The following is a 13,439-nucleotide window of genomic DNA, read 5'->3' on the forward strand; positions in this document are numbered from 1 at the left end:
CTCAACATAAAAGTGACATTAATATTTTGTAGATCCTCCTTTTGCAAAAATAACATCCTCTAGTCGCTTCCTGTAGCTTTTAATGAGTTCCTGGATCCTGGATGAAGGTATATTTGACCATTCCTGTTTACAAAACAATTCCAGTTCAGTTAAGTTTGATGGTCGCCGAGCATGGACAGCACGCTTCAAATCATCCCACAGATGTTCAATGATATTCAGGTCTGGGGACTGGGATGGCCATTCCACAACATTGTAATTGTTCCTCTGCATGAATGCCTGAGTAGATTTGGAGGGGTGTTTGGTTCATTGTCTTGCTGAAATATCCATCCTCTGCGTAACTTCAACTTCGTCACTGATTCTTGCACATTATTGTCAAGAATCTGCTGATACTGAGTTGAATCCATGCGACCCTCAACTTTAACAATATTCCCGGTGCCAGCATTAGCCACACAGCCCCAAAGCATGATGGCACCTCCACCAAATTTTACTGTGGGTAGCAAGTGCTTTTCTTGGAATGCCGTGTTTTTTTGCTCCATGCAGAACGCCTTTTTGTATGACCAAACAACTCAATCTTTGTTTAATCAGTCCACAGGACCTTCTTCCAAAATGTAACTGGCCTGTCCAAATGTGCTTTTGCATACCTCAGGCGACTCTGTTTGTGGCATGCTTGCAGAAATGGCTTATTTCGCATCACTCTCCCATACAGCTTCTCCTTGTGCAACGTGCGCTGTATTGTTGACCGATGCACATTGACACCATCTGCAGCAAGATGATGCTGCAGATCTTTGGAGGTGGTCTGTGGATTCTCCTTGACTGTTCTCACCATTCTTCTTCTCTGCCTTTCTGATATTTTTCTTGGCCTGCCACTTCTGGGCTTAAGAAGAACTGTACCTGTGTTCTTCCATTTTCTTACTATGTTCCTCACAGTGGAAACTGACAGTTTCAATCTCTGAGACAACTTTTTGTATCCTTCCCCTGAACAACTATGCTGAATAATCTTTGTTTTCAGATTATTTGAGAGTTGTTTTGAGGAGCCCATGATGCCACTCTTCATAGGAGATTCAAATAGGAGAACAACTTGCAAGTGGCCACCTTAAATACCTTTCCTCATGATTGGATACACCTGCCTATGAAGTTCAAAGCTCAATGAGGTTACAAAACCAATTTAGTGCTATAGTAAGTCAGTAAAAAGTAGTTAGGAGAGTTCAAATGAAGAAATTATTAAGGGAGCCCATACTTTTGCACCAGTCAAATTTTGTTTAAATGTGGATTGCACATTTTCTGTTAGTACAATAAACCTCATTTCAATCCAGAAATATTACTCAGTCCATCAGTTATTAGATATATGAAACTGAAATAGCTGTTGCAAAAACCCAAAGTGTTATAAAGAAAAAAGGTTAACATTAATAGGGGTGCCCAAACTTTTTCATATGACTATACTTAATGTATCCTATGTGATGTACACAGCAGTCACAGTGTATCCCATGTTACGTATATACAGTAGTCTCAGTGTCTCCTAAGTGATGTAAGCAGCAGCCGTAGTGCATCCTATATGAAGTAAACAGCAATCTCAGTATATCCTATGTTTCATATTCAGCTGAGTCTCAGAGTATTCTATTTCATCATTACTGCATAATCTTAGAGTATGCTTTACGATCTATACTGCAGGGAGTATATCTTATGTGATGTATACAACAGTCTCAGTGTCTCTAGTGATGTGCACAGCAGTTTTAGTGTATCTTTTGTGATGTCAATACAGAAGCCTCTGTTTATCCAGTGTTTATATATATATATATATATATATATATATATAGCAGTCCCAGTGTCTCCTACGTGATGTATACAGCAGTTGCAGTGTCTCCTACGTGATAGACTTAACAGTCTCAGTATCTCCTATGTGATGGGTACAGCATTCTTAGTATATCATTTGTGATGGAAATACAGCAGTATCACTTTTTCTTTGGTGATGTCTACAGCAGTTTCAGGGTATCCTATAAAATGTATACAGCAGTATCATTACATACTCTGTGATGTACATAGCAGTCTCAGTGTGTACTATGTGATGTAGACAGCACTTTCAATGTATCCTATGTGATGTATACAGCAAGTCTCAGTGTCTCCTATGTAATGTTTCCAGCAGAGTTTGTGTCTAATATGCGATGTATACAGTAGTTTCAATATATCCTATGTGATGTAAACAGCAGACTCTCAGTGTATTGGTATTTTAGTGTTCCCTTTATTTTTTAGCAGTTTATATATGTGTGTGTGTATGTATGTATGTATGTATGTATGTATGTATATATATATATATATATATATATATATATACACACAGTATATATACTGTATATATACACACACACACACAGTCATATACACTAACATACAGAGATATACACATCATACATGCACACAGACACATTTCACATATTTTTAAAATGGGGAAGCTGGCAGCAGCCTCGCTCACCTCCCCTGCTTGTCGACTATCCAGCTCCTCCAGGGCATGTGGCTCTGCAGACCGCGCTGCACGATGGACGTCCCTTTAACAGACATAGCCACGCACAGTGCACACTCACACTGCTGTATATACATCACAAGAGAGGCTGGGAGCTACAGTATATACATCTCAGGAGGGGCTGGAGGCTACAGTATATATATCACTGGAGAGGCTGGGGTTTATATTATATACATCAGAGGAGAGCCTGAGGGCTACAGTATATACATCACAAGAGAGACTGGGAGCTACAGTATATACATGACAGGAGAGATTGGGAGCTACAGTATATACATTACAGGAGGGGCTGGGGGCTACAGTATATACATCACAGTGGAGGCTGGGGGCTACAGTATATAGTGCCTTGCGGAAGTATTCGGCCCCCTTGGAGTTTTCAACTTTTTCCCACATTTCAGTCTTCAAACATAAAGATAAATATGTTAATGTTATGGTGAAAAATCAACAACATGTGGAACACAATTGTGAAGATGAACTAAATTTATTGCTTATTTTAAACTTTTGTAAAAAAGAATAAACTGAAAAGTGGGGCGTGCAATATTATTCGTCCCCTTTACGTTCAGTGCAGCAAACTCACTCCAGACGTTCATTGAGGATCTCTGAATGACCCAATGTTGTCCTAAATGACTGATGATGATAAATATAAGCCACCTGTGTGTAATCAAGTCTCCATATAAATGCACGTGCTCTGTGATAGTCTCAGTATTCTGTTTAAAGCACAGACAGCGTCATGAAGACCAAGGAACACAACAGGCAGGTCCGTGATACTGTTGTGGAGAAGTTTAAAGCTGGATTTGGTTACAAAAAGATTTCCACAACTTTAAACATCCCAAGAAGTACTGTGCAAGCGATCATATTGAAATGGAAGGAGTATCAAACCACTGCAAATCTACCAAGACCCGGCCGTCCCTCAAAAATTTCATCTCAAACAAGGAGAAGACTGATCAGAGATGCAGCCAAAAGGCCCATGTTCACTCTGGATGTACTGCAGAGTGAACTGCAGAGATCTACAGCTGAAGTCTGTCCATAGGACAACAATCAGTCGTACACTGCACAAATCTGGCCTTTATGGAAGAGTGGCCAGAAGAAAGACATTTCGCAAAGATATCCATAAAAAGTGTCGTTTAATGTTTGCCACAAGCCACCTGGGAGACACACCACACATGTGGAAGAAGGTGCTCTGGTCAGATGAAACCAAAATCGAACTTTTTGGGCACAATGCCAAATTATATGTTTGGCATAAAAGCAACACAAGTCATCACCCTGAACACACCATCTCCACTGTCAATCGAGAATCTGTGGAAAGAGCTGAAAACTGCTGTTCACAAACGCTCTCCATCCATCCTCACTCAGTTTGAGCTATTTACAAAGGAAGAATGGGCAAGAATTTCAGTCTCTCAATGTGGTAAACTGATAGAGACAAGCGACTTGCAGCTGTAATAGCAGAAAAAGGTGGCGCTACAAAGTATTAACTTCAAGGGGCCGAATAATATTGCACGCCCCACTTTTCAGTTATTTATTTTTTAAAAGGTTTAAAATAAGCAATACATTTCGTTCAACTTCACAATTGTATCCCACTTGTTGTTGATTCTTCACCATAACATTAGAATTTTTATCTTTATGATTGAAGCCTGAAATGTGGAAAAAGGTTGACATTCAAGGGGGCTGAATACTTTCGCAAGGCACTGTACATCACAGGGGAGGCAAGGGGCTACAGTATAGACATCAGACATCACAGGGGAGGCTGGGGGCTACAGTATATACATGACAGGGAGGCTGAGGACTACAGTATACACATCACAGAGAGGCTGGAGGCTACAGTATCTACATCACAGGAGGGGCTGGGGCATAGACATTACTGGGGGATATACACGTTACTGAGTGGCATACATGTTGCTGGGGGGCATACACATTAAGGTGGGCATGCACATTACTGGGGGGTATACACATTACTAGGAGGCATACACATTACTGGGGGGGCTGAGAGGCTTACAAGTTACTGGGAGGCATACTGCTCTGGGGGTGGCTCATACAGGTGTGGGGGCCCATAATGCTCTGCGGGTGGCTCATATAGGCCTGGGGGGCTCATACTGCTCTAGGAGGGTGGCTCATGCAGGTCTGGGGGGCCCATACTGCTCTGGGAGGGTGGCTCATACAGGTCAGGGGGCCCAAACTGCTCTGGGGGGTGGCTTATACAGGTCTGGGAGCCCATACCACTCTGGGAGGGTGGCTCATGAAGGTCTAGGGGCCCATACTGCTCTGGGAGGGTGGCTCATACTGCTCTGAGGGGTGGCTCATACTGCTCTGGAGGCCCATACTGCTCAGGGGTGTGACTTATACAGGTCTGGGGGCCCATACTGTTCTGGGGGTGGCTCATTCAGGTTTGGGGGCCCATACTTCTCTGGGGCTTGGCTCATACAGGTCTGGGGGCCCATACTGCTCTGGGAGGGTGGATCATACTGCTCTGGGGGCCCATACTGCTCTGGGGGATGGCCCACACTGCTCTGGGGGCCCATAATGCTCTGGAGGGTGGTTCATACAGGTTTGCGGACCCATACTGCTCTGGGGGTTGGCTCATATAGGTCTGGAGGCCCATACTGCTCTAGGGGGTGGCTCATACAGATCTGGGGGCACATACAGCCAGGGCGAAGCAGGGGGGGTGCACGTACATTTTACAGCTTTGTGTCTGCTTCCTGGTGATGCTGCGCTGCAGCTTCTCTCTCTCTTCATCTGTGAAACAGGAGTGAACGGCAAGCTAACTCACAGGCACACAACACAGCTGAACGATGTGGGAAACAGTGCAGGGCTGCCAGCCAGGAACTTTCAATACCCAGAACTTGGTTCAGGGACCGCAGAACTGATCACCGCCACTGACGCCGGCAAGTGGGCCCCTGCAGCATTCCAGGGCCCCAGCATTTGACCATGTATGCCGTGTACTGGCGCCGACCCTGTGAGTAACTATGGAAATACATATATATTTGCAATTCTGAATTATTCTCTAATGCTTAATTCACATATAGCTTGCTCCGGGAATTTGCATTTTAGGAAGTGTCTACACTGTAGAAACAAACAGGAACATTCAAGATTGTTTGTCTATCTTACTGAAAAAGCACTTTACAGTTACAAAGACTGAAATGAATTGATCACGTTTAGCGAATGCCAATGTCGGCATCTAGGAAAAATACCTACGGTCAAGACCGAAAGTGTTGGCACCCTTGAAATTGTTCCGGAAAATAAAGTATTTCTCCCAGAAAATTATTGCATTTAGACATATTTTTTATACTCATTTATTTCCTTTGTGTGTATTGGAATAACACAAAAAAAAAATCAGAAAAAAGGCAAACTGGACACAGTTTCACACAGAACCCCCAAAATGGACTGGGCAAAATTGTTGGAACCTTTTCAAAATTGTGGATAAATAACTTTGTTTGATGCATGCAATGATTGTTCAAACTGATCTGCGGCAAGTAAAAGGTGTGGGCAATATGAAAATCACACTTGAAACCAGATAAAAAAGGGAGAAGTTAAATGAATCTTTGCATTGTGTGTCTGTTTGCCCCATTAAACATGGAGAACAGAAATAGGAGAAGAGAACTGCCTGGGGACTTCAGAACCAAAATTGTTGAAAAATATCAACAATCTCAAGTCCATCTCCAAAAATCTTGATGTTGCTTTGTCCACGCTGCACAATATAAGCAAGAAGTTTACAACCCATGGCACTTTTCCTAATCTCCCTGGATGTGGACGGCAGAGAAAAATTGTTGAAAGTTTACAACACATGATAGTCTGAACAGTTTATAAGTAGTCCCAATTAAGTTCCAAACATACATCAAGAAGTGGATGGAAACAAAGTACTGGAAAGTTCTGAAGTGACCAGAAATAAGTCCAGATCTACATTAACCATAGAGAGGTAGATACCAGCCAACCATATAGGTGATTACAGTTCAGGCATATACTGTATAGTGAATTGGACTTCAATGTTTTCATCTTGTCTATCTGGCTCAGACTGAAATAACAACTTCTTCCATCCACAACTTGTATATGCAGAGTTTATAAGAAAGAATCATTTGACTATTTTTACATTCCCAACATTGTCCCAATCTATTCTAAACCCGCAAAAACTTTTTTTTGTGTTGTTCCAATATACACAAAGGAAATAAACATGTGTATAACAAAACATGTAACTGCAATAATTTTCTGGGAGATATACTTCATTTGCTGCAACAATTTCAAGGGCACCAACACTTTTGACTGACTGTATATTAAAACTGTAAGAAATTTACAAACACTTGCCTCTTCTTCACTGCTGCTGTCATTTTCATTATCTCTTGTCTCCTCCTCATCGGTTTCGCTACCTGAGCTTTCCTCTTTAACCTCGGTCTTCCAGTTAGGGGGTATAGTTTTATTTTTGATGAATGCCGTGGCATAGTCTAGAGCTTAATAATATAAAAAACAATAGGTTATCCTCATTGGATTTGAAAAAACTTTCTTGATAATTTTTTGTGAAAACAGTAGATTTCTTAAAATACAAATGAAGATATTGTATTTCACACCCAATAACTTAAAAAGGTTCCATAAACCCTTTCCCACCAGTCTGTTTTCACCCTGTGGAAAAGGCCAATTTTTTCAATTCTGATTAACATCACTTTATGTGGTAATAACTCTGGAACGCTTCAATATATTCCAGGGATTCTGAGAATGTTTTTAAGAGACACATTGTACTTCATGTTAGTGGTAAAGCTGGGTTGATGTGATCTGCCTTTGTTTATGAAAATATTGAAAATCGAACCAATGAATTAACCCCTTCAGCCCCAAGGCGTTTTCCGTTTTGTTTTGTTTTTTTGCTCCCCTTCTTCCGAGAGCCGTAACTTTTTTATTTTTCTGTCAATCTTGCCATATGAGGGCTTGTTTTTTGCAGGACGAGTTGTACTTTTAAATGGAACCATAGGTTTTACCATATAGTGTACTGGAAAACAGCAAAAAATTACCAAGTGTGGAAAAACTGCAAAAAAAGTGTGATCGCACAATAGTTTTTGGGATATTTTATTCACCGTGTTCACTATATGGTAAAACTGATATGTCATTGTGATGCCTGAGGTCAGTGCGAGTTTGTAGACACTAAACATGTATTGCTTCACTTGTATCTATGGGGTTAAAAAAAATTCACAAGTTTGTCCAATAAAAGTGGCGCACGTTTTGCACCATTTTCCGAAACCCATAGCGTTCTCATTTTTCGGGATCTATGGCTCAGTGATGGCTTATTTTTTCTCGAGCTCACGATTCTAATAGTACCATTTTTGCGCATATGCTACGTTTTGATCGCCTGTTATTGCATTTTGCGCAAAACTTGCGGCGACCAAAAAACGTAATTTTGGCGTTTGGATTTTTTTGACGCTACGCCGTTTACTGATCAGATTAATTGATTTTACAGTTTGATAGATCAGGCGTTTCTGAACGCGGCGATACCAAATATGTGTATATTTTTTTATTTGTTTAACCCTTTAATTTTCAATGTGGCAAAAGGGGGGTGATTTGAACTTTTAGGGGTTTTTTTTACATTTTTTTTTTATTTTACTAGTCCCCCTAGGGGGCTATAGCGATCAGCAATCCGATCTCTCTGCCATATCTGTAGATCTCAGCTACATAGCTGAGAACTGCAGATACGCTACTGTACTCTCCGTGCTGGCACTATGCCGGCATTGAGAGGAAGTGACTCATGTTAGCTTCAGGCGTCATCACATGACCCTGTGCTACCATGGCAACCACCAAAAGTCACGTGATAATGCACGTGACTTCCGGTGGGGGCGGCGGTAAGTAAAAGTAATAGCCGCGCGCATATGCATCTCACTGCCAGACTTTGGCAGCGAGATGTAAGGGGTTAAATGTTGCGGGTGGAATGCGATTCCACTCGTAACATGCAGGAACACATGTCAGCTGTTGAAAACAGCTGATGTGTGAGCAGATTGCCGCGACCTGCCCACGGCAGGGGGCGGGGATTAACCTCACACGATCCATGACGGATATATACGTCATTTGTTGTGAAGGAGTTAAAAAAAAAATTAATTGTACAATTTTGAATTTATATGGCCTTATACCAGAAAGTTATACCCCACAAAATAATTAATAATATTTTCCACATGTTTACTTTACATCAGCATCATTTTTGAAACATAAGTCTTTTTTTGATAGGAAGTTAAAAGGGTTAAAAGTTTATCAGCAAATTTTAATTTTTCCAACAAAATTTACAAAACCAATTTTTTGGGGGACAACATCACATTTGAAGTGACTTTGAGGGGCCTAGGTGCAAGAAAATACCCAAAAGTCACACCATTCTAAAATCTCCTCCCCTCAGTGTGCTCAGAACCACATTCAAGATGTTTATTAACATTTTAGATGCTTCAAAGGAATTAAAGCAACATGGAAGGAGAAAATAAAAAATATTACTTTTTCCCCAAAAATTATTGCTTTAGCCCCAAATTTTGAATTTTCACAAGCAGGGCCGTATTTACCATTAGGCACCCTTGGTCCGGTGCCTGGGGCGGCGGGCTGCGGGGGGGCGGCGCCAAGGGCGTGAGTAAAAAAAAAATAAAAAAAATTAAAAATGTTTGTTTTTTTTTTAAATTTCCCTCCCCAGACTCATTACCATAACCGGAGTCTTTGCGGGGGTGCGGTTTTTAGGTGTTAGTTGGTCCCGTCTTAAACGCTAATACAAATCATCCTCCATACCTGCTCCCTGCGCGAGGGCACTTACGGGGGGTCACAAGCTGCAATCAGCTCCCTGGCCTGGCACGCTCACTGATGACGTCACGGGCAGCGCGATGAGTCACCTCACCACTGCCGGCGTCTCTGCAGACTGTGTGCCGCTGAGGAGCTGAAGAGAGAAGTCACCGGAGCCGGGAGGTAGGCGCTGTAGAGCCGAAGATAGCGGCGGCAGCCGGCGGGGTGTAATGTGCATGGGACAGGGGCAGCAGCCATAGGGGGCGCTCTATGGGAAAAAGAGATGCATGGGGTATAATCTGTGTGGGGCAGGGGCTGCAGCCATAGGGGGCGCTCTATATAGGAAAGGGGGTGCATGGAGGGGGATCTCTATGGGGTAGGGGGCAGCAGCCATAGGGGGCGCTCTATATAGGAAAGGGGGTGCATGAAGAGGGATCTCTATGGGGCTGGGGGAAGCAGCAATAGGGGGCGCTCTATAACGGAAAGAGGGTGCATGAAGGGGGATATCTATAGGGCAGGGGGCAGCAGCAATAGGGGGCGCTCTATATAGGAAAGGGGGTGCATGGAGGGGGATGTCTAGGGGGCAGGGCAGCAGCCATAGGGGGCGCTCTATATGGGAAAGGGGGTGCATGAAGGGGGATCTCTATGGGGCAGCAGCAATAGGGGGCGCTCTATATAGGAAAGGGGGTGCATGGAGGAGGATCTCTAGGGGGCAGGGGCAGCAGCCATAGGGGGCGCTCTATATAGGAAAGGGGGTGCATGGAGGGGGATCTCTAGGGGGCAGGGGCAGCAGCCATAGGGGGCGCTCTATACAGGAAAGGCGGTGCATGGAGGGGGATCTCTATGGGGCAGGGGCAGCAGCCATAGGGGGCGCTCTATATAGGAAAGGGGGTGCATGGAGGGGGATCTCTATGGGGCAGGGGCAGTAGCCATAGGGGGCGCTCTATATAGGAAAGGGGGTGCATGGAGGGGGATCTCTATGGGGCAGGGGGCAGCAGCCATAGGAGGCGCACTGTATAGGAAAGGGGGTGCATGGAGGGGGATCTCTATGGGGCAGGGGGCAGCAACCATAGGGGGCGCGCTGTATAGGAAAGGGGGTGCATGGAGGGGGATCTCTATGAGGCAGGGGCAGCAGCCATGGGGGGCGCTCTATATAGGAAAGGGGGTTCATGGAGGGGGATCTCTATGGGGCAGGGGCAGCAGCCATAGGGGGCGCTCTATATAGGAAAGGGGGTGCATGGAGGGGGATCTCTATGGGGCAGGGGGCAGCAGCAATAGGGGGCGCTCTATATAGGAAAGGGGGTGCATGGAGGGGGATCTCTATGGGGCAGGGGCAGCAGCCATAGGGGGCGCTCTATATAGGAAAGGGGGTGCATGGATGGGGATCTCTATGGGGCAGGGGCAGCAGCCATAGGGGGCGCTCTATATAGGAAAGGGGGTGCATGGAGGGGGATCTCTATGGGGCAGGGGCAGCAGCCATAGTGGGCGCTCTATATAAAAAAAGGGCTGCATGGAGGGGGATCTCTATGGGGCAGGGGCAGCAGCCATAGGGGGCATGCTGTATAGGAAAGGGGGTGCATGGAGGGGGATCTCTATGAAACAGGGTCAGCAGCCATAGGGGGCGCTCTATATTGGAAAGGGGGTGCATGGAAAGGGATCTCTATGGGGCACGGGGCAGCAGCCATGGGGCGCGCTGTGTAGGAAAGGGGGTGCATGGAGGGGGATCTCTATGGTGCAAGGGGCAGCAGCCATAGGGGGCGCACTGTATAGGAAAGGGGGTGCATGGAGGGGGATTTCTATGGGACACGGACAGCAGCCATAGGGGGCACGCTGTATAGGAAAGGGGGTGCATGGAGGGGGATCTCTATGGGGCAGGGGCAGCAGCCATAGGGGTCACGCTGTATAGGAAAGGGGGAGCATGGAGGGGGATCTCTATGGGGCAGGGGGCAGTAGCAGAGGGAGCGCTCTGTATGATAAAGGGGGTGCATGTAGTTGGCTCTGTGTGGGCTCACAGCACAGGGTGTGATCTGTATGGGGCAGGGGGCAGCCTGCGGGGTGGAATCACTGTGGAAAAGGGGGCAGCATGGGGTGGGCTCAGTATGGAAAAGGGGGCAGCGTGGGGTAGGCTCAGTATGAAAAAGGGGGCAGCGTGGGGTAGGCTCAGTATGGAAAAGGGGGCAGCGTGGGGTGGGCTCATTATGGAGAAAGGGCAACATGGCTCAGTATGTAGAAGTCTAATGTGTGGGAGACAGTTCGAATAGGGGGCAGCATGTGGTGCAGACAGTTTGGCGATCATAGTTCATAAGTGAGGAGGGTGTAGTGGGTGTAACTCATGAGGGGAGACGGTGTGGTATTATAAAGGGGGCAGTGTGGAAGCCATGTACCATAATATAGACAGTGTGTGTGGGGGGGGGTCGTCATTTTTTTTGTGCAGGGATTAAAGTGAGGGACAGTTATTTATTTTGGGGGCTTATTTAGGGAACAGCATGGTTGATTATTTCTATAATGACATGTTATTTTTAAGGGCACTGTGTCGTGATGTGCTGCAGAAGAGCAGAGAAGATGGAGGTCTGCAGAGACGAGCTGTGGATGTGAAGTCATCATGGCACCAGGACCTGTGAGGTACCAAGGTTTGAGGCTGGATAAATGCAGGTGATGGCTAAACACATTGCTAAATGCAGGTTTTAAGTGATCGCTGATCTATATCCAGCAGATGGTCAGTGGTTTTATAGCTGCTGAGCCTGTGACCACACTTTCATGTGCACAGTACGATCTTTATGATGATCGTCCTGTGCACATAGAATAGCATTGTTCTTGGCAGCATGTGTTCACAGGACAATGTGCGGCCAAGAAAGATATTTAAAGGCGTCTGTCACCCCCCCAAATGCCAATTAAACTGTACAAACATTTTTTAGGGAACACAGCACATATAAAAATCATGCCAGGTAGAAACAGTGTAACCTAACAAAAAAATATTCTAATTTATTTATTTATTTTGCAGTGAGGGGGCATTGAGCACTTTTGGAGTGGCCTATGCCATAAACAAAAGTGAATCTTTTATCAAATGTTAAGTTGAGCTGTATACACCTGGTGTGATTTCTGTATGGGTTGTATACACCTGGTATGATTTCTGTATGGGCTGTATACACCTGGTATGATTTCTGTATGGGCTGTATACACCTGGTGTGATTTCTATATGGGCTGTATACACCTGGTATGATTTCTGTATGGGCTGTATACACCTGGTATGATTTCTGTATGGGCTGTATACACCTGGTATGATTTCTGGGTGAGCTGTATACTCCTGGTGTGATTTCTGTATGGGCTGTATACACCTGGTATGATTTCTGTATGGGCTGTATACACCTGGTATGATTTCTGTATGGGCTGTATACACCTGGTATGATTTTTCTATGGGTGACGTTCCCTATTATGAATATTTGTGCCGGGTGATCGGCATTTTGTGGGTGACAGATATTTTGCTCCTGCATCAGGTGATTGACAGTTTGTTGAGGTAGACCGATAATCCGCAGCAGTGTAAACACACCTTAAAGAGCGACTTAATGTTTCAGAAATTATTTTATATGTTTTAGGCTACTTTCACACATCAGTTTTCTGCATTCAGGCACAATCCTTTTTGTGACGGGGTGTACATCAGAGCAGAGAGACAACAGGCCGAGGATGATCCAACAGGTTTAGTAACAGGAATACAGGAACAGCACACGACAAGTCCAAATAAAACAGATTCGGGGGCACCTCCCGATAATCCAAAGTGCCAGATCACGACGAAATAGTCCTCTTCAGAGTCCCAGAAATCCCACACAATCCACTGGACGGCCGCAGAATCAGATCTCGCTCCCTTCCTCTTCAAAACTCAGCTCCCAACTGCATTTAGAAACAGGAGTGAATTGTCTGAGCTCGTGCGCCCGCCCCTCAAGGGTAGGGGTCTGTGCAATGGTTGGGCCCACTAGAAGATTCTAGAAGGTTGGCTCCGAGATGTCTACAGGTTTGTGTAGTTGGCGTTATCCACTGCTTACGAAACAATGAGAAGTTCCCCTGGCTGTGTGGACAAGAGATAATTGCATTATGGGCCCAGAGACCCAGGAGATGGGGGAAGGTATGGTTACTTACATCCCAAGACATAGTATTACAGCAAATACAGTGAGAAGGTAAAATACATCATGACAATTCCTTCCCCTCCCAACTTGTG

The 13,439-nt window shown here is 44.9% G+C and overlaps 1 protein-coding gene across 1 annotated transcript in view; it reads right to left on the minus strand.

Annotated features, from left to right (window-relative positions):
• LOC142296297 (AT-rich interactive domain-containing protein 4B-like) overlaps positions 1 to 13,439 on the minus strand; it is a 430,400-nt gene that overhangs the window by 153,966 nt on the left and 262,995 nt on the right. The window contains exon 11 of the mRNA XM_075339708.1: positions 6,806 to 6,948. Within this exon, the coding sequence (XP_075195823.1) occupies positions 6,806 to 6,948 (143 nt within the window). The remainder of the gene's footprint in view (positions 1 to 6,805; positions 6,949 to 13,439) is intronic.

This window comes from Anomaloglossus baeobatrachus, chromosome 3 (genome assembly GCF_048569485.1).
Source record: "Anomaloglossus baeobatrachus isolate aAnoBae1 chromosome 3, aAnoBae1.hap1, whole genome shotgun sequence".
Lineage (NCBI taxonomy): Eukaryota > Metazoa > Chordata > Amphibia > Anura > Aromobatidae > Anomaloglossus > Anomaloglossus baeobatrachus.